Raw genomic sequence first — 26,954 nt, forward strand, 5'->3', positions numbered from 1 at the left:
CACCACGTGTAGCATCTAGCCAGGCCTTATGACCAGCACAAGCAGTGTAATCGCTATGGCTGTGTCAATAAGACCATGAGAATCCTCTCGTGTGTTATAGGAAAGGATTAAATCCCGAGTTGTAAACTCCAGAGCTGTGGTCCGAGGGCAGACATGCCTCTGATATCTAATCTGGGATCAGGGATTCCTGTATTTCCAAAGAACCTAGTAGGTGTTCCTGCCTCAGCTATTCCCAGCTTACTGAAGAGACCTTGTGAAATTATCCCTCTTGTCATTGCGGTTAGAGAATCTGATGTATTGTCTGTTTCGCTTCTAGGAAAACACAGGGGAGATTCTTTTTGACAAGAATTTCAAATTTTGTTTGAGGATTTTTTTTTGCCTCTTGTCTGGGCCCAAGCCAAGTGGCATTTTTTTCCCCCAAAGTTTTAAACTTTGTAAACTCTTTTTTGGATTATATGCTGTATATCCTATGAAATAAAACACCCGTCATCCTGTCAGCAAGAGTTCTGGAAAAATGAGTGATTACTGAGATCACTTTGTTCTGGTTAATTCCATCCCAGTTAGATTTCAGAGGGGTGACATTATGTCTGTCTTATATTCTTTGTTCCTGTACTACATGTTCTGAGTTGGAAACGTAGATCAGACAATCATGTTGACAGGCAGGCAGGTGGTACTTTTACACTGGCAGTACCGCATCTGTCACGGTTAATGTGCTCTCAGATTGAAATAACTACAGTTTTCCTAACTGGTCAAGGTTTATGCAGCAGCAAAGAATGTCTCCATCCGTATTTCAAAACAATGCGCTGTCTTACGATTACTGTCTTGTCCCTGTGGTGGCTTAAGGACTAGAATACTGATATTTGCTGCATTTAATTCTGTGCATAGTAATGAAACAAAGGGCTGTAATGCACTTCAAAAGGAATCTTCAAAAGGAAGTTATTCTGGCACAGCTGCTGCATGATTGACTCAGTTATCTGTCAAAAAACATTTGAGATGCCCTGGAGATGCCCGTTTGAGACGCACCTGTAGAGCTGGCTGATAAGACACAAGACCTACAAGAGACCTGTGGCTTTCTGGATTAGCGTGTGATGGCCAGGTGGGATAGATACCCAAAGGCATCTCCAACAGCATCAGACTCCTCTCTGTGGGCAATTTAATAAACCAAGGTGAACACAGTCACTGAGATCTGGAGAATGGCTCGTCTCAACCTAGACTAGCTTTTGGTTTGCTGAATGGTTCTCTGGACTAACGCTCCATCTGGTATTACTTGGCATGTCCTGTGGTATCTGAGACATCCGTGTGGACAGGCAGACATGACACAGGAACCATGAGAGACCAAAGACTTTCTGGAGTGTGCGTGCTGTAGGGATGTCAAATAGCACTAGGTATCTGACCTGTGGGCAACTAACCCAATCTCCTAAATTTTGCTCTTACTGTAACGACTTAAGACACATTGCTCGCCTTGGTTACCCTCAGACACTTCACATATAGGGATCTACAAAAAGGAACTGAGTATTACCCTGTGTGTTGACTTCTTACAGTATTCACTGTGTCACACAGGAGAAAAATACCAATGAATGAGTTGCATGAAAGCTGTTCAGGTTAATCATTCAGATTAATTCAGGATGTTTTCCTTTTGCTTAACAAAAAAATGGCATGAATTTAAAAATAACATTTGGTTCTTCTTTTGAACAGCTTTTTAAGAAAAAGCCATATGGCACAGAATGGCAATTTAAAAAAAAAAAATTATAGTCTTGCTTTTCAACTCTGAATCCAATGAATTTCTAAGATGTACTTTCAGATGAGGATGAATCTTTGCAAATTAAAGCAGAAATGAAAAAAAAAAAAAACCAACTTCTGAATTTGAGCTTTGTGTAAAACACTTAATTAAACAAAATGTGGCATCAGCCCTGTGGAGTGAGTGTTTTATGAGCCACCCCAAAGGAGAGTTTATAGAAGTTCTAAAATACTTGTTACCATATATTTATGTCCTTATCTGCCCAGGTGCCCTAGCTGTGCTTGTTGTGTAACTCGTTCTTAATTTGTGTGTTTTGATTGCTCCTAGGCTCATGATTTGTGAATAGCAGTAAAACTGAGTAAACTGTATGGCTGTCATTTGTGTATTTTGGCCTGCTACCTCAGGGCGTTGAGCACTCCTGTAGGAACAGAAATTTGAAGTACATTCAGCATCTGATACAATGGCAATTAATACTTCACATGCCTTTTGTAATTGATGAATATTTCTCCTGGAAAGAAAGGATATGATTTAGTATACTATGTTAGTAAAATATTTCAGCTTTAACTTACAGTGACTGAAGCTGCTGAAGACTTTCAAAGTGATCCTCAGAGAGGCGAGAAAATGGATTGAAAGATTGCTAAAAGAAAGGTAAACTGTTCCTTATTTTATTTCAGGAAAAAGACAAGCTAAATTATTACATTTTTAAATTCAGTTGGGAATTCTTATTTATGTCTTTCAGCTTTTGTAAATACTTCAAGCCTACAAAAATATAACGTTGTATGTTTGTAATCATGTTGCTGGACACATCCCTTGGAGAAAGAGAACAAAAGCAATCAGGTTCATCCTTAGTATTCCACCCATCCCTTTCAATATAGACTTGAAGAACTCTAAGATTCAGATTTTTATAGGTGAGGAGGCATGCTATCTTACTTAAAATTTTAACAGCAGCAAAATTATCTTTTATCATTACTTCAGTTCATCCAATACTTCCTTCCTGATTTTATCCATGTCACTTTGAAGCCAGTCGGTACAGGCACTGATGTTTGGCGATTGCTAAACGTGGATCATTTTAGCTCTGATTCATCATAACTAATTCAGCTGAGGTATCTAATTTGGAAACCTGGTTGCCTGAGGGTCTCTCTATAATTTATGAACTTAATCATTGCTGAGAGGTGAGATGAATCAAAGCCTAATTACATAGACGTGAAGCTTTCACATTTAATATAGGTGGAATATGGAAAAACAAAGAAAAAATATTTTAAAAACCCCACAGTAAATTAAACACTGAAGATCAGTACTAGTGAATGAGTTTTCACCATGCCAGCAAATCAGCGTCTTCAACAAATAGCATCATTTGCTACTCTCCTTCCACAGCCAGTAGCAGCCTGTTACAATCACTCATGTCACTCCAGTCACTGACAGTTCCCCTTCTCCTTCAAGCTTTCCCTTCTCTTTTCCACTTCTACACTTTCTGGGGCTGTTTTACATTTCTGCCTAAACATGTCTTGCCACATAAAGAGGCAACCAAAACCCAGATGCAGTGTGACTACTTTATATGCAGATGAGCCTAATACATACACACTTATCCCCGGGGGAAGTGGCAGTCTCAAATCTTAAAGTAGGTGCCTCAGTTCCCCAGACAGCTACTGGGAGAGACTGGTTCACCTCCAAAGCACAGAGATGCCGCCCTAGCTATCTTTCTATAGATGGTACAGGGAATATAGATATACCCTCAGCATGTGAGCCGAAGCAACTGAAAAATGTAGTATTGGCTCCAGGTGAAGCTGGGCACTCATCGTCCCAGAAGGGAGGGAGCCCAGCAGTCACCGGGGCAGAGGGAGACCTTGATTTTCAGCCCATACAGCCACCTCTGTTGTAAAACCCCGAAAGCCTTGAAATATAGGTTTCCCCCACGCCCTGTGATGCTGCCCTAGGCACTGCCTGCAGCTCCTTCCTGCTGGGTATCTTCTGTCCTTCTGCCTTTGATTCTGCATGGTCTTCTGCCTCACCTTGGGCAGGAAAGGTGCGGTACACCCACAGATTATGGGCAGGTAATAGCTCACGCTCTATAATTTAAAAATAGATTTTAGAAAGCTCACAATTCCCCCAAATCCCCCAAATGAGGAAAAGGTATTTGCAGGCAGTAAGTGAATTTGATTTCCATGAAGAAACCTGTAAAGTAAAATATATATTAGAATAAGTACTTAATGATTCCATTTAATATGGAGTGCTAAATTCATGTTTCAGTATGACCACTTGGCTTTTTATTTTTCTAGTTGTGTTAGAAGTTATATAGGACCCTGGTTAGTTTTTCCAACCTGTAACGATGTATGGTATTGTAGTCAGTGCAAAAGAAACCTACACAAGGCTAAGTAGTTAGTTAAGTAAAATTTCCCTTAGTTTTAATTAAAACCAAGCAATTTACAAAGTAAAAGAGCAATATGGATTTTTATTTGAGTAAAGGCTCTGGGATTTGCTATCCAGACAGAAATTTTACATGTGCAAATTCAGCTTATTTTGCTTTTTGCTCTCAGTGCGATTGATACACTCCTACTGCAGGGAACTCCTGTTCCTCACTGGTAAGACACCACGTGTATAACACCAAGGAGCATTTTATATTTCTTAACCTGTAGAATTATTTCTTCATGGACATGATCCTCCTGCAGATTATTTTTTTCCTGTCCTCTCTATTATATGAGATATAGCTGAATATAAAAGTTAGAAATGTAGAGTTCTTACTGTATACCAATATATTTAATTTTAGCAGCAACAGAATGCTTTTCTCAGGTTCCCTGCAAGGGAAGAACCCAGTCTGAAGGAGGAATGGATTCACCAAGGAAAAAAATATCTGCAGGTTCAGATACAGACATACTTTTTTAAACTGGAGTTTAAAAAGCACCCTGGTGCTCATGATCTGATCACAAGGCAGAAATAATACAGTATGCCTATTTCTTATTCTCTTTGTTGAAACCAGTGATCGTGACAATTGCCAAAATGTGCCATGTGACTGCGCATACAATAATTCAATTAATTGTAAAGAATACCTCCTTGACAAAAGCACAACTGTCCCAATGAGGCTTTATACGTTGAGACAAATCGTGTGTTGAGGACTGAGTCACACATATTCAAAAGGGTTTTGTTGCTTTATTTTCATACTTCTTTTACTTACAATACAGTGAGCGCATCGCATTCCAGGAAGGTGGTATTAGTTAAGGCTTTAATATGATTGCCTTTAAAATCCCTGAATAACAATAAGGAAAGAGTTTTTATTCATGTGTTGTGTAATAGTTTTGCAGGAGGGAGTGTAAGCTCTGGGTTAGTCTTCTTTTGTTTTTTTGACCTTCCTTTATTTATTCCTTACAAAATGAGCCCAGATTTATTACCTAGTTTTGAATATGAATGTGAGTATCAAATAAAACAAATTATACCCTTTTTTTTTGTTTGTAATTTTGTCTCTATTTATGGCCCAGCTCACCAGCCATTTCAGTGATAACAGGCTAACACATTGGCATTTCTTATATGTGATCTGCATACCAGAATAAATAGAGACCACTAGGTGGAGGGTTTACATTTAATTGCAACATATATCTATATATTCTAAATTATACTTAGGATAAACACGCATTCACAATAACTGATTTCATTTCCATTGGGAAACTAAAGTGAAGGAGCTTTGCTAAACTCACGAGAGTCATGAGAACCAGAAGCAGCTCTAAAGATTTATGTTGGCAGAGGACTGTGGTATTTTTTAGACAGTCATTTGAAACACTGTGAGGTTCAACTTTGGCAAGATCATACTTTTTTTAGAATGTCACACCTTTAAAAGTGGCTTGGTCTAAGAATAAACAAATGATTAATTTTTATCTTCACAGGAAAAGATGTATTCATTTATCACATGAAACTTTTGCATAATTTACTTACATCCAGTTAATAAGAGGCATTTGAGTACAGATCTTCTTGGGAAAAGTCTCAAGTGAATTGTTTATCATTGATCTTCATAAATTAAAACATGGTTAGAAAAAAAGATGTTTTATCATACTTCATAACACAATATGTAAGTGTAAGAAAGATGCAAATGTACACTTTTGAGAGAAGAATCCAAGATTAGATTTAGTTACATTGCTTTGAAATTTAAAGTAAATTTAGATTTTTACCAAAACTACAAAAGAAAAAAAAAATTTAAAGTTACCAGTAGCAAAACATAGTATGAATAGTTACTTTTGACATTAGCTTTTGAATATATTTTATTTATAGGTGATGGATTCATTGAATGATGGAGAAATATGCTAAACTGAACAAATGAGAAAAAAATTGTGTTTATTAAATAATTCCCATTCTCAGTACTGTTACTGTAGGTTTTCCACACACGGTATGACCTTCCTCAAACTCTTTCCCATGGGAGCTGACAAGGGTGGAAAGGTATTTCAGCTCCTGCTCCATCCATCGCTTCAGCGCTCACCTGTGGAGCCTGGTCCAAAGGCTGCTGGTGCCAGCTCTGATGCCAGCAGCTGCCTGCCGCGAGTGTGGCTGAGACAGCCCAGGCAAGGGGTCATTAAAGACAACGTTTTTCACCTTCTTTGCCCTGAGCCAAGGGACTAGTGGCAAAACATTTTCTGTTAGCAAAACTGAGTAGTTTATTTCCCTGGATACTATTAAAAACAGCTGCTAGGTTCTTTAAGAAATTAAGTCCGTGCTTTTCAAGTGCTGGTTTATTTGATAAGGGTGATGGAAAATGCTTATAGGACTTCATGTCTCCTTCGCATTTACTGAAAGCTCTACCTTATATGGAATTTTCTGTTATAGTCATCACAATGATATCTGCATGGGAAATTGTTCAAGTACCTAAATACTATTTCAGTTTTCTAAAAAGAGATGCTAGGTGTCTGCTGGCTGTATCCAAGAATTTCCAGTTTAGATCGTGAGTTTCCTGTAGGTGTTCTGAGAAGAGAGATACGATTCTAAGCAGTTTTACAACTTCAGGAATGTGCTTTAGTTTTAACAGAAACATAATAAAGGCAGTCATAGCACCTATGAGAAATCCAAATCCAAATTTGGATCCAGACATGGTAAGCATGGGCAGCTGACAAGTGTGATTCCTTCATGAAGAAAGTGTTTGAAAGTCTTAAAGAAAGAAAAGAACTTGGAGGAAAAACAAAAAGATAGAAAGACAAGATACTTGGATATTGAACAACACCAATAAGAAAATGTGCAAAAGCAACACTTACTGAAAAAACAAAGACTTTAGCCCAGTAAATAACTGCTGTGAAATTTTCACTACTGGGTTATCATCTAGAATTCGGGAACACTTTACTACATCACCAATCTTTGTAAAGAAACAATGAAAAAATGGCTGAGTAAATCATAAGGGCTTTTCCTCTGCAAATCCAAAATAACGAGACCTAGTTATCTCCAGAAATTGGAATATAACCTGTGTGATAAGGAGTTGCAAGCTGCAGCAGTCATTCCAAATTTTTTGTTTCTTTTTAGATCAATACCATAAACACACGCGCTGCCAGTGGTGAATGGTACTTTTACACACAGGGAGAAAGTGGCTACTCACAGCCATTGCAATGTGTGATCTCCGAGTACCCCAGTTTTCAAACTAGTGACACATTTAGGACTGAGATACCTTTTGACAAAAACATGTAACACTGGAAACTACAAATACCACTATCCAAAACCTGATAGACTACATTTAAACAGAGGAAGCAGAAACCTTTCATTTGATGAGAATATCAAGAAAGATAAAGAACTGTGACAAGCAATATTTGATTTTAAAATGCCAAGTGAAAATATTGTGATGTTTCTATCTCATAAAAGGCTGTCTGTTACTGGAAGGGCAGTAGCATTTGACTTAATCTTTTTTTAATGTTTTATAGTTGGAATGATGCTGGGTAAAGCATTAAAAATGTGTTTTTATGAATAGTTTTGCACTGCACTGGGGTGGATCTGTTTTGCTATGATGCAATGGACAACTTTTGCCTAAGTAAGTGTTACACATATGCTTTTTAGACCAAGGTAGACATAGTAAAAATGCTTTGCATTTATATACAGTAATCTATCAAAATGTCAATACCTGCAGCTTGTTATTCAAAACTTGATAAGGAACCAGAAAGATTAGCCTGATTTTCAAAGGCGCTGAGCTTATATCAGCTGTTGGAAGTGGTAGGAATATTCGGGCACCTCATAATGCTGTGAATACTGACATTTGAAAAATTTGGCCAATATGGTTTGTGAACTTCAATTAATGGGGCAGTGTCAGGTACACATAGTAAAAGAATTTTATAATGGGTTGATAATGATACAAAAAGAAGTCCCGCCATTTGTCTTTGCCTCAGTGTGCACTTAGAATCACAGCAGGAGTTAAAATTCAGGAAGTGCTCACATCTTTCTCGAGCTACTGGAATATGTGGAATAGTGGTTGGATGAGACTTTGAAGAGCTGAAGTTTAGATGCTGTTTCCTGTATTGTGGAGGGCTGATTGCTCTGTGATACCTAAGAGGAAATCAGTTATTTAAAAAGGCAAAATAGGGCATAACGTACTCACAATTTCTGAAGTTGGCATAGTCCAAAGAATGCTTTCCTTGATATTGTCTGAATGCAAGTATGTTGTAGAAATCTGGTACAGGTAAGGTAAGAAAGTTGGGATAATCATGATTCATTAACTTCTTAGAATTGCAGATGTTTTATAATCCCATACTTATTCCCTTCTGCCATTTTAAGCAACTACTAAATTAATGCCTGGTGTAACACCACTGAAGTCAGATTCAATATTTCCAAAGAGAACAGAACTTTCTAATGATTTTGAGGCCATTCTGTGTGTGTCTGTCTCCATGGTGTATCATGTTCCATTTCTTGATTATGCTTTTGGAATAGAAGATTATCGGGTGTAAAGAAGAAGATATAAAATACAAAGCACTGGAGGCTGGGGAGAAAAGCCAACACTGTTCCGGGCTACCAGTATATTATTTTGAATTTTATTGTGAACCATCACTACCCATCCTTCTTAGCACACTTATGCTAACATATATTGCACCTGCTGATGCGACTCAGCTGAAGATTAGTGGCATATATATTTTGTTTATATAAAATTGGTTCTAGCACTCTTCTCACTCTTAAATGATACAGTCCTTTCACATGACTGTTGTTCTTGCAGGCTGCTAACTGCTTTTGGATGAAAGGTGGTTTGAGCAGTCATTAGGAACTGTCAAATAGAAGGCATGCACCATCCAGTCAGAAGCAAGAGCTAAATTCAAATGCTGTGTATGTAGCGGTTTTATGAGGATTAACCTGGTTGTGTGTGGGTGACCTAAAAGTAATTGGTAACTGATGTTTAAATTAGGTCTTAACTGGTCAGTGTTGCAACTGTCAAAAATCAGACCTTACACCTCGGTGCAGCTGACACAGGGTCAGAGCCCAGAAGGGACTGTGGGCACATTCCATTACGTTACTTCGGGTGTGGTACGTTGTGTGCATTACCTTGCCTGTGAAGCTTTGGGTTACCTCAGCTTCTTTGGCATTGGTCCTTATTGTTTAAATCCCAAGCTGAAACTTGAGTGCCCTCCCGGGATTAGCTGGGAGAGGACAGCCTTCGCTTTGGTCTGTTTGGAAAGTAAATGTACTTGACTGCTTGAACAAGCTAGCTGAAGGCCAGCAAACTTCATTGCTCAGTTTTAGGACTGGCCTCTTTTAAATATTTCCCATCAGTGATCCAGATAGATCTCTCAGAATTTCTCATACTAGCAAGTATTCAGCCATATATAAATTTTGGTAACCTGTAGGACTGGAGCTGCCAAAATGAAATAGGGAGCCATCAGTCATCATTAAGAACCAATAATCCTGAAATTCCTGCCTTGGTAAGTTCAGCAATATTTGGTGGGTGCTCATTACCCTACTGCTGGCTGCACAACCAGTGATCTTTCTTTAGTGAGTGGCCTGGGGCTGACAGGCTTCAAGCAATAGGAATGACAAACCCAAACAGCATTCAACTCACCTAATTGTAAACATCTGCAGTGCAAAGCATCTCAGCCAACACGCCAAGCTCTCTTTAGAGGAGAGAAGTAAACATCTGTGTGCAGTTCATGTGACCTGTATTAGATGGCTGGTTTACACCGTTGATGCATACATTTTGTCAGATGAATTCCACTCTGAAGTGGACATTTCAGCAAAATACAGCATTCACTACATATTAGGAAATAATCTAGTAAATATCTATAGTGGGTCAACCTTTTCTGCTGCCTCTGAATGCAGAGGGCCCATACTTGGTCGTATAGCACTATACAAAGTGTGTTTAGGCATCTCTTTGTAAAACAGATCTATGCTGGAGAGCAAAGGGAACTCTACTTACAGGAGGGTTACATTTCTTGAAAAAAAGTGGAACAGACTTACAATTAACAGAAGCAGTTCCGTTTCCATGCACCTGCAACCTTCTGAGTATTGGTGGAGACCTGGGAAAAGAAATCCATGACTGAATGTCTTACATATGACCCACCAAGTTCGTCTGATCAGATGGAGTGTCATTCTGAGACCTCTCTTTAGAAAGGGATTGGACATCTAGATGCAACACCCTCAAATTACTTTAGTAAGGTTCACTTATCAGGAAGGCTATAAAACATTGATGCTGCACTTCCTAGGACTGCAGTGCTTTACATGTAATAAAAACAAACCTAAAAGTAAAACATAAATCAAGTTTAATATCCTACTGTCCATAAGCTACAATATGGGTAAATGAAACAAAATGTGTACTTGATGTACATATAAATTTATATACACACACAAATGAGAACATCAGAGAAACTGCTGATGGAACAGTTTCCACTGGAGAATTCAGAATTGTTTAAGTCACTACATTGACAAATCAAGTGCTTTGATTTTAGTGCAGACCAGAGGGAACACAGCATCTACATTTGCCTCTTGCTTGCCAAGCCACTGTTGTTGCTTTCTGGGATTCAAGGGAAGGGTTTTTAGGTACCCCAACTTGGCAATCCCTCTGAAGAGCTGTCCCAGAGCTGTGATACTTTGACTGAGCTGAGGCTTTTGGGCTTATGACTCTTCAACAGTAGGCAAGAAGAAATGTTTTAGAAGATATCAACATAAAACATTTAAAGATTTTTTTTAAATGTTTTATAGAGAAATCTTTCTTGTTCTTTTTCTTCCTGAGTGGGATGAAAACAAATACTGACTTCCCAAAAGTTTCCAGAAATGTAATTACCATTTTCCTGCAACTTTATAAAGCTGCAACCTGGCATTAACAAGTATGTTCCATGCTGCATTACTCTGCTCTGCTCTGGTATGCATGCAAAAAGCTCTGGGAAAGTAGAGTACCATGAGCGCATCTAAAATTCCAGATATCTCTGTAATTATAGTAAATATATGTAAGCAGTAAAAAGCCTTAGAGGTGTAAACTAGTTTAAGGATACTAATAAGCGCATTAGGATTAAGTTAGAATTCTTCTAATAAATCCAGATAATTAGGCTTTCCATGAAGCATATCAAAGATACCTGCCCATCCACTATTATCTCCTATAAAATGTGTTAACATGTCAGCTATACTTTAAATTGTCTGTCAGCTTTTAATGAAAGCCAGAACATTAATGCCAATTTGACTGTGTGGTACATGTTTTTTTCTGATATAGGATGTTTTCATTGTCTTTTTTTCTGATTACGAGTGGCAATTATCAGCTCAAATTAAGAAGTCTCAGGTAAATTGAATATCAGAAGTGTACCAGACTATAAGCATGGCAAAGAGAGAAATAGAGAAATCTAATGTTGATGCAAAATATTATTAGAAGTTGTGCTGATAAAAAGAACTGAATGCTAAAGTAGAATGATTAATGTAGTGGAGGAACTCATACATGGTATAGCATGGAGTTACAAATCATTTACAGTGAAAATCTACACATGGTAATGGAAATGTTCTAGGACAAGACTGAAAGTCAGAAAGCGATTCAGCAAAAACCAGAAAGTTTACACCTGTTTCAGTAAACGAATATGTTTGGTTATCTCAAATTTCAGGCAAACCCATGGAAAATGATGAGAACAGATAATTACTGGACCAGCTAAATGTATGGGCAATTATACAAGTTATATAAGATTTGAGAGAAAATCAGTCAAAATTTATAAAGCTTAGATGTTTCGTAGGGGTTTTTTTTTTTAATACATTGGCAGGAGGTAGGAATCTCTATTACATATGGAGAATATTGGTCTTTGGGGCAATCGGTGTTAGTACACCAGAGTGCAGTTTGGAGTTAGTAATGGCACTGGTACATAGGTGAACAGTAAACAGGAAAGGTGCAATGTGGAAAGTCATAAACACAAATGACCACATCCAAAGATGGTAGCTGAGAAGTGATGGTAATGAAAAAAGAAAGAGGCACAGGAGGGTGATTTGAAATACCTAGAAAGAAGAAAAGGAAATGAAAGAGATGTAAGAACTTCACTAGGAGGCAGGTGGGGAAGGGAGGATACAAAGCAAGAGATGACATACTATCTTCTGAGCCAACATGCTTCAGAGTCCCAGAAGTCAAATGTGATGTAGAGGCAATCATTCTCCAAAATAGAGATCATTTATTAGCCAGAAAAGGAGATTGATCTCATTGATCTGACTTTGTCATTGCTCTTTTGGATTGAGAGTGGGAGTGGATATCAACAAGACAGAGAGGAATGGTAGCGTGATCACCACCATGTGCATATGTGCACATATACCAACATGTGTATGTATCTAAGACTTTTATAACACTTGAAATCATCACAGAATGAGTATTCTTCACTTCTATTGGTAGAAAGACTTACTGAGCATAAGTACCCCTACTTACGTGCAGGAATTCGTGTGCCCAGTTTGAAGGATTCCCCACACAGATATGCAGTGATTACCCACTGTCCACAGCAGAGGATAATATAATAGGGACTTTACAGGAATCTCACCACTGGAGTCTGTCTGGGGAATGCCTTTAGATACCCTGTCAGTTTTCTTTGCTGACCATCATGGTGTAATTCCCTCATTCCCTGAAGAAAAGAAAATATTCGATTACATTGAAAAACCCAGAACTGTCAGGCTTGTGGATCATCTGCCCACTATTAGTGATTCAGCGTGTATTAGCTGGAGGAGCATGTCCCACAACCACTTTTTTTTCTGTATACATATAGATGTTGCACTACTCACCAGTTATCTTCATCTTCACCATTCTCACAATCATTTATGCCATCACAATGAGATGCCCATGGAAGGCATGTTGTATGATTTCCGAGTGGGAATTAACCCTGTTGGCAGACAGCATCAACTGAAATGCCTTCCATCAGCCAGGATTCTGAGAAAATATGGGAAGACGTTTCCTCTATAGCAGAGTATGTTTCAAATTAGAAAGGCCTGATAAAACTACAACCACTGCATGTGACAGAATATTTTCATTTTTCACTTTAAAGTACATTGCATGTCATTTTAATTCTGCCTCTTGCATTACAGTGTCAGTTACAAATGGCTTACCACCACTGAAATTTAGAAGAGACAGCTTAAAGTTTCTGTTTGTTTTTCTTCTCTCTTTCTCATCATCTGCATCATTGCGGGCTAGAAAGAAACCTACCAATGTACTTTTCTGGTAGACTGATTCCTTGATGGTGTGAGCATTAATTAGCAGAACCTTGCAGGATGGCTGGGGATGGAGAGGGAAGTGGTACTTGGGTGTTCCTGGCTGGGGGGAATGGAAGTCTCATGTAAAGAGAGAACATGGAAGTCACTTCCCATGCCGAGGGCAGCTGGGCAACAGGGAAGTGTCCACTGACACTTCAGAGGTACAACTACGAAGAACACTTATTACATACAATTGCAGTAACATCTCTGAGCATTTGACAAGTCAAATCTTGGTATAAATCTGCAAAGTTGGTCTCTGATTAGTGGCCTTTCTTTTGGGATTTCTTTTTGCAACAATGCAATTAGATTTATAGTCTTGTAAATCCCCCATTTAGGCAAGATGTTCAAAGCAAGAGAACAGGTTTTATTTCCTATATCAGTGCACATCACAAATGACTGGTTTTCTGCAGAAGATTTGCAGGAAATCTGCTCTGTTGTTTCATTACAGGTATGGAGCATATGTCCATTTGCAAAAAACACTTTTTCCCTTTCACAAAGTTTACAAGAGTTTTTATAGCCAAGAAAAACTAATGAAAGAATGGTAAAACTGCAAAAAACCAAAGCAAACAAAACAGAAAAAAAAAAGTTCTTTGTATCATACAGAGCTGGTTCTGGTTTTACTCATTAGCAACGTCTTTGAAAAGTGAAGTTCAAATTTGATTAAGCATATTTGATGATAATCTTAGTTGAACTGGTAGAAATGTCTATGGACCCACCTTGTAAAGGCAGACATACTGACTTTAGACACATGAGACTCCTATGGGACTATATACAAGATTGAAATGAAACATGTGGGATAAAATTACAGGGAGGAATGACAGAAACAAAGTGAAGTAATCCAATTCCTATGAGGCCTATGGACAATTAGGGACTATATAGTATCAACGAGGATGGAAAGAGCAGAAGTTCGGCTAAACGATAATCTTTAAAAACTGAGGATGTTTTACTGTCCTAATAATACTGCTTTTTGTATGATGCAAAGAATTGAGGTTGAGACAAAGTGATAGGAGGCGAAATACATGTTTGATTCCAAACTATGGCTTGAAATAAAAATTCAGTTAATTTTGGAAATCTCATCAAAATATGCCTTGCCTTTTCAGTGAGATACCTCTAACATTCTCTTGCTACAAAATTTAAATGATGGACAAAGATGTTTAGACTAGCTTTTCTGAAGGCTTTTAATTGGGATCCGCTATGTGGATAAAAATTAGGTTGTTTAGACTGGCTAAACTATATGTCTTTGTATATCAGTATTTTCAATAATGTTACAATTAGACTCTGACAGTTCACTGTTTTCATCAAAGTCCTTATGGTAGTGCCAGTATTTTTAGTTATAACTGATTTTTTTTCATGTATCTGATATTGCACAAAGGTTGGACTGGAAAAACCTTTCCTTCTGTATTCATTCATGGACAGAAAAAGCATTTTTTTAAAAGTTCATGTATATGTTCGATATAGGCTGACAGTCCCTTTTAAAGAATTGTGTGTGTCCATGACCTCTCAAGAGAAGCAAAGCTACAACAGAATGCATGTGGGGTAGCAGAGCTGAAAATGAATCCTGAGTCTCTCTCCACTCTCAGCATTCAGTTCATTGCCCTTGCAGACACAAAACCAGCTATTATTCAACAGAAAGGGCTTGCTCTTTTAGTTTTCTCTTTGAGTCTCTAAACTCATTTTAACTTGTCTTAATTTGCTCTTTTATCAAGCACAGTGCATTTGCTGCTCTGATGGCTGCAGTTTTTCCCGACACACTTTCCAGTAAAGCTCACGCATAAACAACGGTGTCATCTGCTGGGTATCCACATCCATTCTCATCAATGTCTGCAGAATTATGTGGAGCAATTCCATAAGACTCATGATTTACTACCCCACGGACAGCACTTTGGCTGATGAATAGATACAGATAAAAGTGGAAGCTTCTCTTTCAAAGCAAAAATGCCATAAAAGCAGTTCTTTACTCAGCATGTCATACAATTCAGTCTTCATATATCTGCCTGTGACGGAGTTGCTCCTTCTCTACTTACTACTAAATTTCTCCTATTTCTCATCATAAATTTCTCAGTGGCAAAGTCAACCAAACTATATCCCATATTACTGAGGATCAGCTAGGTTCATGCAATGTGCGCATAGTTCTCGAACATGTCACTGTTACTCAATGTGCTTCAATGAAACAAGTCTATAAATTGATTGTAGACTTGGTAGTGCAAGCAAGGAATGTTGTCTCTTTCAGTGACTGTGGTTGTAAGAACAGTGTTGTTTAAAGCAGCAAAATGGAAACATTCTCTGCAAATGTCCCAGTTGTGCAAAAGCTCTTCCTTGCACTAAGACAGATCCAGAGATTTCAGCAGTGGTTAAAACTGGTTTAGTGAAAGCCCCTTGTTGAATCAATACTGCTTGGAGCTGTTGTAACACACGATTAAGGCATATTTCAGATGATAACAGAATATATATGTTTTGATCCTATTATTACTGCTCCCAGGTCACTGTGAGAGCAGACAGGCCAGTTTGCTTTACTTAGCTTCAAAATCGCTGATATATTATTGACTGAGAGCTCAGTGGGAGCATGGCTGTTGTTAACTTCACATACTGCTTAAGAAGCAAGAGATGTAAAGGAAGAAAACAACCAAGTCAGCCAAACGAATCATAAGACTTAGATTTAGTAAAAAATTTTGGAAAATGGAAAGAGAAATCTTTACATTTCTGGATCTTATTTCAGTGAAGACACACACTAAAACATACACAAAATTATTTGTGCACAGATCTGTTTTCATAACCCCTCTTTTCCACCAATATTTTTTTCCTAGCTGGGAAAAGACAGACTTGGGTTTATATCAAATTTTCTCTGGAAAACAGACAACTCAATAGATTCAAACTACAAGTTGAAGAGATGTTTGATGAACTGCAAGAACTGTTGTCATAAAATTTTGAAAATGCTGTGGATTGTCCACATGAAACATCCATGCAATGGCCTGAATGGTGAGCAGGATTAAAGCAACAATACAAATTAGATATTGTCTGTTTGTGAGATTTATCAAATCTACAAAAATGGCACTAGTCATCAGGTTTTCACATTAATCTAAAATGTGCTTGCTTTAGGGTTCCTGCATTTACTATGGTGACAGACTCTTCATCCCTGGTGCTCCATAGGAAAACAGCATCTCTGAACTCCTCTTGAAATGAATGGATGCTTTACCAGGTTATTCTTTTCCCTGGTTGAAAAGTGAGTCAAATTATAATTCATGCTCAGTAGTTGTATGACACTTAAATATGATTGATTGCCACATTTATAATGGCTGGGTTTTTTTATTGTCAGAACTGAACAACTCAGGTTATCACTAGCCTGCACTGGCTATTACTGTTATTAAGGTCTGGATTGTAAATCCCTTCCTGACACTGAGAAGCAGTTACTCACTGAAGAGGTCCTATAGCTGCTGTGAACAGCAGTTCATCATCAAAAGAAAAGTCTTAAAAGTCTGGATTTAAATAGTTTCTCCTTAAATTTGTCATGCATAAAATCTCTAGGAAGTGATATACGGATACCTTTTTAGGTTTTTACAGATACCATTTTAGGCTTTCACAAATACCTTTTCTCTCAGCTACGTCAGAAGATCCTCCTGGGCTTATCAATTCGGACGGACAAGACTCATTCAGGCGTTGAAATCTCAGTCACTAATGTTTTAGACAGTTTGACTAACTAGCATCAATTACAGTGTTACAGCTCTGATTTGATTAACCTTCTTTCCACTCAGTAGCGTGCCAGTTTTGTTTCTCCAACATGCCCGGGATGCTGTATAATTACTTTCCACAGGATAATTGTGAGGATAATTGTGTGAGGTTTCCTTCTGGTTGGAAGACTTTGTGTCAGTGGCCTGTTGGACAGAGCTTTTTTGGGGGGAATAAATACCCCCAAAAAGGGAGCTGTTAATGGCCAGCCGTTAGAGGGCAGTAAAATACCATCTTTTTAGACAGTATCAGTTTATTCACATTAAATACTAAGGACACTTTTTGAAGGTTAACCAGCCATTCAGATATCAACAGTATTTACAGTCAAGCGATGTTTTCCACTCTTCTGGAGTGGACTGATATTCTAGGAATTGTAGAGTACATACCTAGTGAAGCCTAAACAGCTTGTAATCCATACTCATTTTACACTACAGATGTTTTCCCCGGAAACATGCCGCAGAGGTGGGTTTCCCAGACATAACTGTGTCCTGTGACATTCCCGAAGCTGCTATAGTGAACCTGTACATTTGTAGACACATTTAAGAGGAGAGGGTGAGACAGGAGCTGATCAGTCATTCTCCTCATATTTCTGTGCCGCTTGGAATGCAATTATGTGAGGGCTGTAAGGACTAGTCCACACAGGGAAAAAATCTGATACATGTCTCCTTCCTCACGATTTTTGCATGTACCTGTGGTTATCCAAGGCTTTGGAGCTGGAACCCATTTAGGATGGAGGCTGCACTGCCTTGGAGTGCCCAGTCATCTTGGGTTCAATCCCTCTCTGGAGTAGTCTGAACTAGTCTGGTTTCGCTAAAGGGAACAAAGAGTTTGCTGTTAAAACAAGAAAATTTATGGCAAAATTGGTTCAAGCCTTATTGTCTACTATTGATGGGAAGTTTATGGTAAAAGCAATTTGAAAAAATGGTAAGGTGAATATTTGTACTTTTTCCTAACTGTTCAAAATAATTAAAGATACTTTTCATGATCTGCAAATAGGAAATGTAGTAAGGGGTGCTTTGGTGGGAGTGGGACTAGATGATCTTTAAAGGTTCCTTCCAACCCAAACCATTCTGTGACTCTGTAATAAATTATTTCCAACTTTTGTTTCTGCTAATCAATTTTTTGATAATGAAACCAATATATTAATGTGTGTAATGCAAATGTGAGTCATTGCATGGGTTTTATTAACCACATTGTCTTAAACCAAGTGTTGGAAACATAATAAAATAAAGTTTATGTTAAAATAAAAACTTTGCATGAGTAACATTTCCTTCAGTGATAACAAAACACAGTGATTTAAAGACTGTTATTTTTAAACAGAGTATGTAGTAAAATTCAATATATTAAAATCCTGTATATTCCATTCCTTTGAAACAGGGTGTCTACAGAACAAATAATACATTCTCTAATACTTATTTTCTATCTCTAACAGGCTGGCAATTTTAAAAATTTCTTTCCTCCACAGTAATATATTTTCTGTTTCAGTTTCTTATTTTGATTACATTATAAGCTGCTATAATCTGCCCTTTATGCATTATTAGGAAAAAAAAAAGCTATTTCATTAAAAAACTTTTCACAAGTGGAGAAATTACCATTCATGAGCTAATTACAGTGGAAACCATTTATTCACTTTTCTGTAATGCTTCAGGAATTACTAAGCATAAGAAAACTATTCATTATTTAAAAAAGAAATTGTGCAGGAACTGAAAAGTCTTAATTTTGGAAAATTTGAATAAATTACATACTATAGCTTCTACTTGTATATTGTTATATATAGTGTTTCTAAAGGAAAGAACTTTTCTCATAGAAGCAATCTTTTAGGCAATAATTTCTAAGATTTAAAGTGGTCTAACAAATGTGTAATTCTAATTTTAATGTGCTGATACTGAAAGGATTTTCTTGGCCAAATTACCACAAATTTTGTTGAAATAGAGAAAAATTTATGAAAACTGAGTTGCTGAATTAAATGTCTATTTTTTCACCTAATACATAGAGAATATATTATGATACTGGCATAAAGCTTGCTGTTTGCAACAATGTTTTATTACTTCAAGTACTTTTTCAGAAAGCATCAATTTATCCTTCAGTCTTACATTTGATGAATTTCATTTCATCAAAATTTAGAGTAACTAACTTGGTTAGACAATTCTGCCATTTTATGAAATCAAATTTCCTCATGTACTGTAAATATTTTTTTCCTAAAACCTATGTTTTTCAAAATCATGTAAATGACAATTCCTTACTGATTCCTTACTTTAGATGAAATCCCGTGTTCGTTACTTAAAATAAATAAAAATTCTTTACTGTGTCCCAAAAGACAAACAGGTTTATAAAGAATTAAGAAAGAAGCGATCTTACCTTGGATTTCTAAAACAGAGGAATTAAATGGAGCAGAAATAGCATTGCTGACAGTCTGATGTCAGTAAGATTAAGAGAAGGGCAATGGATGTTTATGGCCATTCTGCAGTACTTATGCTCTTAGTAGGTGCTCTCATAAAGCAATCTCCAGTTCAGCTGCGCGTGGCGTAGAGCATGCTCACAGCCTGCTGCTTCCCGGTGCCAAAGGAGATGTCCCTTGTCACCCATCAGGTTGTTAGCAATTATTTAAACTGTAGTAACAGTTTTGTCTGATTTCTGGACTACTAATGCTTTCCTCTGAGAAAAAGTGTAAGGGATTTTGGGTTTACTAGATTCATGACTGATTTCTGACAAGGTAATTTTGGGTTATAGGAGGTGTTTCTTTTCTAATAATAATAAGTTACTTTTGTAACGGAAATAAACATCTCTAAACGGTTTGCTGTTATTATATTGCAACTGGGATTACAAAGCAAAGATGTCAGTTTGAATTTTCACTACAATGCCATCTAAGTACAAACAGCCAAATACTGAAACATGTAATCAAACACTGCGTAGAGCTGGCCCACTGAACTGAGTTGCTTAGTTGTCTCCAGGAGTGATTTCTGAAATAGCAGTTTCTTAAAGAAAGACCATTATCCCTTTGCCCTAATTATTATTCTGGAAAGTTAATGTATTTCTGCCCCATGTTATGGCACCCTTATATGTGTCCCTCACTTAATAAAAACTTCTCTTTTTTTCCCTCAAAAGAGGATACCACAGTCGTGTAGATCTTCTGCTACACCACTACCTGCATTTAAAATTATGCAGGACAAACACATTCTAACGTTAATACATCATTTTGTGTAAGTTTTCAGTGCATTTAACTAATAGGTGTGACTAGTGGCACTGTGTTCTTCCATGGTATATTTTGATTTAAGTGGGGAAAACAAATGCAAAAAGACCACAATGCATTTGTATAAAATCTCACCAGAAATTACTGATAACTTCTGTCTAGAATAATTCAGAATACATGGACTAACAGGAAGAAAGCAAAAATCTCCAGGAATAGAGACTCCAAAATGCAGTGTGTATGGGTTGTGTCCTCCATAAGATACAAAAAAGGTCTGTTGTGAATTATTCAGTGTTAAAAGGCCAAACTTCTGTTCACATCTATGCAAGGCAATGAACAATTAAAATGAGGAGGAATAATACCAGAAAGTATTTGACTTCAGTAGTCAGTAATATCCAGGATACATTTAACATCCCAGCCACTGGTGCTCTTTATACTGAATACAGGAGGGAAATGAAGGTGGGAGAGGGACGTGGAATATTTACACCTGTATTTCTTAGTGCTGTGTAGCAAAGTAGGTTTTCTGCACTTTCTGAAACAGCAGATGCAAATGTGCATATTTGGCAACATTGCAACATGGAAGGTGATTGAAGTCAACGTTGGTGGAAAGGTCTAAAGGCTCTTGGCCACCACAGTAAATTTACGCGTATGTCTTGCTTGGCACCGTTTGTCTCTGTTTTCCCTTTTCAAAGCCATGTGTAGGGAGGGATCAAGGAAAAAAACTACTGAGGACTGAAGACATCTCTACTTTTACATCCTAAGAGCTGGTGTTCAGAGGGGGACACAAAATAACAACATAGGACTGTGTCCAGGAACACAGGGACATGACTTTTGAGGTCAACAGTTCTTAAACTAAATGTTGGATAATGAGGGAAAGCTGTGGGCTGAAGTCATAAAAAGTTAATGTGCAGAGGAAGCCTTTCCCTGCTTGATGGGCCACCTAGATTGCAGAGTGCTGCTAGGCACTCAGCAGCTAGGTCCTCAGTCCTGCCTACTGCTAGCACAGAAGAGAGAGTAAGATGGTTGAAGCAATGCAATGTCCTGAACTGAAGAAAGTGGATGCAAAAAATGAGCCAGTTGGAGGTGAAAAACAGAAATCCAGAAAAAAAGAGCATCCATCACTTACAGTGTCGACAAAGACAGTGGTTTTGCCGGTGTTCCCAGGCACAGAGCGAGCGTGGCAGAACTGAGCTCATCTGCAAGAGACCATGAGTCAAAGCAAGGTGCAGGGAGGAGACTGGTCTAAAGGCAGTGTGTTGCTCAGGTAGGAGTTGGCTGATGAGTGCCAGGCAATGAACTGTTAGCAAACAATGAACTGGGACGTGCCCCTTGAGCTAAAAGTGTAAGACAGTGCCTAGGAGGATAAGAGGAGGTGTTGAGGAAGACCCTTGGTCTTGGAAGGGAGGGTGTCTGCTGTGAATGTTAGGCATTTCATATTGAATCCCTGAAACAAACATGAGATTCCTTTTGAGGAAATGAACCTCCAATAAGAGATTTTAAAAAAATGAAAATAGAAAACTTATGACTTTAAGCCAGTCCCCCAACATTTCGGCATCCATCTAGTGATGTTTGAATGTTGCTGCATTGGGGCCACTGCTGCTATTCATCAGGCTGTGAGGAACAACTGTATGTTTCTAATGATATTCTGTTTGTTGGCTAATTAAAACTGGCATCAGGAAAGTGGCTGAACAGTCACAGAGAGAAATTGTTTCTATTCCTGTTTCAGTCTTTCAAAAATAGAAAACAGATGTTTCCTTCATTCTCTACTGCCAAGCTGTAGGGAACCCCAAAGAAGAAAAGCGTCCCTGATGCAGGCAGCGCTGTGGAGCATATAACCATGGCAGGAATGGCAGCATGGACAGGGCATTGTCTTGTGCAGGGCTTCTAGGTTGCCAGAGTCAGAGCTAATCTTGGTCTCTTTTATCTCTGTTTTTTCAGTGTCTTTTCTCACCTAACATTGATTGTCATGCTCTTGTAATGTCACTAGAACTTTTTAGAGGTTTTAAAGAGAAAGCATAAAAAATGTTGATATGCAACTAGTGATTTCTTTTTTTTCTTAAATTTGTATCAGCTACACATTAGCTGAACTTACCTCCTATTAGGACAGGAGTTTTCACCTGACATTTTTCTTCTGGCTCATCTCACCAGCTTTCCCCCCACCTCCAACAGTTGCAATAAGCTAGCCAGGGAACTGTAACCTTTCAGAAGAAAACATGTTTTACCCGAAGTTAAAATCATACCTGGCGACAGTTGCACTATGGAGTTTTCTGAGTTAATGAGTGCACTATCAGGTCAGCACTCCTTGCAAAAGACACATTCCAGAGTACTGTCATCAGGCACTTTTCTTGCTCAGGTAGTACAAGACTGGCCTAAAGGCATGCTGTGACATTACATAGTCTGCAGTGTCATGGTTTACCATTTTAATAACTCTTTCCATGTACATGGAGAATGACTATTTTGTTTTCATGCTTCACTACAGCCTGCCAACGTTCCCTTAAAATACTATGTTTGCTCCATTCAGTTTTAATTGTATTTATCTAGTATAAGTTGTTTGAAATCCAAAATATAGCACCGCTTTAAGTAAATGGGAAAGCAGAATAAAACAGTGCTGAAAATGACACATATATGAATGATTTATGAGGAAGAAAAATTTAATTGTCATTCATCGTTTGCAGAAGTTTCATGTGGGGAACCCTTTTTTTCCAAGATGTCAAGAACATGCTCAAATAACTGGTCACCAGCCATAGCAGGCCAGATTACTAAGTCACTGTTTCCATGAAAGCCAATACAAAAATCTAGATAAAGCCTTTGTAACATCAGACAAGGGAATAAGCAAATCCCCTGACTCCCCTGAATGCTGAAGCAGCTAACTTCATTGATTGTCCCATCAAATGATTTTGAAACCTCAAGTCATGGAAATAGAAAAAAACCCCCAAACTGGTTTTGCCTTAAATTAAAAATGAAAGCAACAGGATGTAAAAGTGAGTTTGTTGCATGTTCAAGATGCATATTCATTTTTGGTATATCCAGAAAAGCTGTAAGAGACACAATGTCATTGGGACTTCTGTGACATAGTCCTTTGTAACTGACAACAGGTGGTGTCACAGAAAACTGAATTCTCTGTTGAAATTGTTGCTGGTTTATGTGCTGCATCTTATCTTAATGCAAATATAGCATTGCGTGACTGCCTGAGTTGTTCCAGGTTGAATTGCTGCTTGGCACCTTAACTAGAATTCCTATGTGCAATTGACCCTTTAACTACAACTCCTATGTGCAATTCCTGCAATTCCAAATATCAGCATTTAAAGTTGCATTTTAGTGTATCACTGTTTCAGGAAGATGCTTGAGAAGTGTTCCTCCTGTCTTCCTCAGTTGTTTATTCCTTCATTTCAGTGTGCAACTGCAGCAGCTTTCTGGACAGAACTACTCATCAGTAGACTTAATTTGACCCACAGGTCAGCCTCATTCTTATAGTTGACTGAAAAAATAGCATGTGGGAATGAGGGGTAACTTGCATAAGAAACTGGAAGGAAACATCAAGCTGAAAAGGTTGTTAATATAACAGATATGCTCTGGGGGTGAGACACAGAGGCCTGGGATGGCATGGCTGCCTGCTGCCCCGTGTGGGTTGGTCAAGGCTACCCCAGGCCCTCCTGGGCTCCACCTGCTGCCTCTGTGACTGAAGCATATGTGGTAAGGGGGAAAGAAAAGGCCACTGTTTAAAAACAACATTTCACACAAGAAAATATTCGGTCCTCCATCTCCCTCACCCACCAACCTCCTAGGACAGACTTTCTGCTAGGTTCCCCCAAAATGGTTCCTCACAGCTACCAAGAGCTCCCTGCCTGGGCTGAGGCTTTCGGGCCTGCCAGGGCTGCGGGACGTGGATGGGCAGAGCCATTCAGCCAGCTGCCTGAGCTTTCCCTCCACATCCCTCAGGGCAAGGCATCTCCTCAGGATGGGCTCCTGGGCATCACGCAGGAGGTCTGGCAGCAGCCTCCTCGGTGGGTTGCAGGGCACTTGGATGGAGAGGACAGCTTGTCGCTGCCAGTGAAACACAAATCCAAAACAAGCTCCTTTTGAACTTCTGGTTAATTAATCTAATCAAACTAAATTTGATCACTGTGTTGTTAAAAAGATAAATTATTTGGCGTTAATGCACCTGTATGCCCAAAAAATGCATAAAATGCCATCCCTGTCAAGAACACGAGACAGACCCACAGAGTCTTTGTGATACTCCTGACCTGAATTTTCAATATCAAATATAGATCTTTACAGTAATGTTTGTGACAGCCATATGCATAAAAATTAACCAGAATCATGGAAAAATAGACCTTGAGGAATTAGACCTGTCACCTAGCTTGAAAAGAGGAATAAAAGCAGCACTCGTGCTTTTCGTGATGAATGATTCACGTGGCTGTTGTCAGTCCTTTCCTTGCCCCCACCAGTAAACATTTCAAAGCTGCTGCCTCGCAGAAGCGCAGTTGGCTACAGACACTGCCTGCAAAGGCAGTGGAAATGGCAGCGGTTTCATCTGTGAGGGGCTAAAGACCCTTCCCATGGACTGAGACCCCCCCAGCCAGCATCGTCCAGGCTGGCAATGCTGCCAGTTCCAGCTAACAGGGGTCAACTTCTTTGACTGCTGCAATGGCAAGTGAGAGCAGTATCCACAGCCAGGGATCGTAGCCAGGAGTGGGGTGAGCTGGGCATGGGCACCTCCCATGGACAAACTTACAGAACTTTTCAGTGCAGAAGATACATGGAGGAATCGGTCAATACTCACAAGCAGTCCTGTGTCTTGCTGAAAGAAGGCATTTCTCATGTTGTATTTTTAGTGTGATAAAGCACTAACTGTGTGCAGGGAAACTTGCTGAGAAAGGCAACTGCACGGAGATGGCATGCTTGTAAGACTCCTTGGTTTCCTGGTACACAGAGAGGGTCAGCATTTTCTTGTTTCGCCATTCTGGTGCTTTCATCATAGAATCATAGAATGGTTTGGGTTGGAAGGGACCTTAAAGATCACCTAGTTCCAACCCCCCTGCCATGGGCAGGGACACCCTCCACTAGACCACGTTGCCCAAAGCCCCATCCAACCTGGTCTTAAACACTTCCAGGGAGGGGGCGTCCACAACCTCTCTGGGCAACCTGTTCCGGTGCCTCACCACCCTCACAGGGAAGAATTTCTTTCTAACATCTAATCTAAATCGACCCTCCTTCAGCTTAAACCCATTACCCCTTGTCCTGTCACTACACTCCCTGATAAACAGTCCCTCACCATCTTTCCTGTAGGCCCCCCTTCAGGTACTGGTAAGCCACAATTAGATCTCCCCAGAGCCGCCTTTTCTCCAAGCTGAACAATCCGAACTCTCTCAGCCTGTCCTCATAGGAGAGGTGCTCCAGCCCTCTGATCAGCTTCGTGGCCCTCCTCTGGACTCGCTCCAACAGCTCCATGTCTCTCCTGTACTGGGGCCCTCAGAGCTGAACACAGTACTCCAGGTGGGGTCTCACAAGAGCGGAGTAGAGGGGCAGGATCACCTCCCTCGACCTGCTGGTCACACCTCTTTTGATGCAGCCCAGGACACGGTTGGCTTTCTGGGCTGCAAGCGCACACTGCCGGCTCATGTTGAGCTTCTCATCAATCAATACCCCCATGTCCTTCTCCTCAGGGCTGCTTTCAATCTATTCCTCGCCCAGCCTATAGTCGTGCTTGGGATTGCCCCGACCCACGTGCAGGACCTTGCACTTGGCCTTGTTGAACTTCATGCGGTTCACACAGGCCCACCTCTCCAGCCTGTCAAGGTCCCTCTGGATGGCATCCCTTCCCTCCAGCATGTCGACCACACCACACAGCTTGGTGTCGTCGGCAAACTTGCTGAGGGTGCACTCGATCCCACTGTCCATGTCGCTGACATAATTCATAATTCAAAATTTCATAATTCTGTGGGCTATATGTTGGCTGATTTATAAATTCTCCTTTTGCTCTGCTATTTTATTTCTGAGAATTGTCTGCAAAGCTTATTGCTTTGGACCATCTCTTGTTTCTGAGGTGCTTCTTAAGGATAATCAACTACCTATCCATTTACTCATCTATTAAAATAACCAGTGATCCACCTCTGTTTCAGATTTTGTTAAAGACTAAACATTCTCATAATTCTCTTTAATGTGACTTGCTAATCCCTGTTCTCCTTTATGGCTTTACAGGAGATGACAGTGTCTCTCCAGTGCCTCTTTGCTTCACTGCAAGATGGGGTAGAGCAAGAGCGCAGCTGGGTTCCAGGGTGACATTGGCCTCAGAGCTCCTGCTGACTTGCTTGATCCCATGCTCAGTTAGGACACAGCCTGTAGCACGTGACCTGCCTGGAAGCTCAGTAGCTTTACGATGGCAACTCCTAACCCAGGCTGTAAGGACAAGGAAGTCTGTGAAGCACCATAAGAAAAAGTCCAGAAAAATCCTGAAAAAATTAGTAAAATATGTCTTTAAAATAGATCAGTGAATGTGCTATCATTTCAGTGCCAATTTTTGCTGCAATTTTCCCTATTTATTTCATCGTCTAGACTTTTGTTACCCTGCTCTCCAGCAGTTTCTTTACCATGGCCCCAATAGAGCCCATATATTCCTTAGTAAAAAGCAAGGCCAAACCAAACTTGTCTGCAGCTGTCTGTGAACTCCTGTTTACATCT

The 26,954-nt window shown here is 39.2% G+C and overlaps 1 protein-coding gene across 1 annotated transcript in view; it reads right to left on the reverse strand.

Moving 5' to 3' along the window:
• The window catches only part of LOC104633913 (uncharacterized), a 94,399-nt gene that overhangs the window by 2,978 nt on the left and 64,467 nt on the right, over nt 1-26,954 (reverse strand). Inside the window, 7 exon segments of the mRNA XM_075773607.1 lie at nt 2,308-2,377; nt 2,474-2,547; nt 3,838-3,857; nt 3,859-3,910; nt 4,908-4,979; nt 5,660-5,731; nt 6,964-7,061. Coding sequence (XP_075629722.1) covers nt 2,308-2,377; nt 2,474-2,547; nt 3,838-3,857; nt 3,859-3,910; nt 4,908-4,979; nt 5,660-5,731; nt 6,964-7,061 — 458 coding nt within the window.

The sequence above is a fragment of the Balearica regulorum genome, chromosome 1 (assembly GCF_011004875.1).
Source record: "Balearica regulorum gibbericeps isolate bBalReg1 chromosome 1, bBalReg1.pri, whole genome shotgun sequence".
NCBI classification, from domain to species: Eukaryota; Metazoa; Chordata; class Aves; order Gruiformes; family Gruidae; genus Balearica; species Balearica regulorum.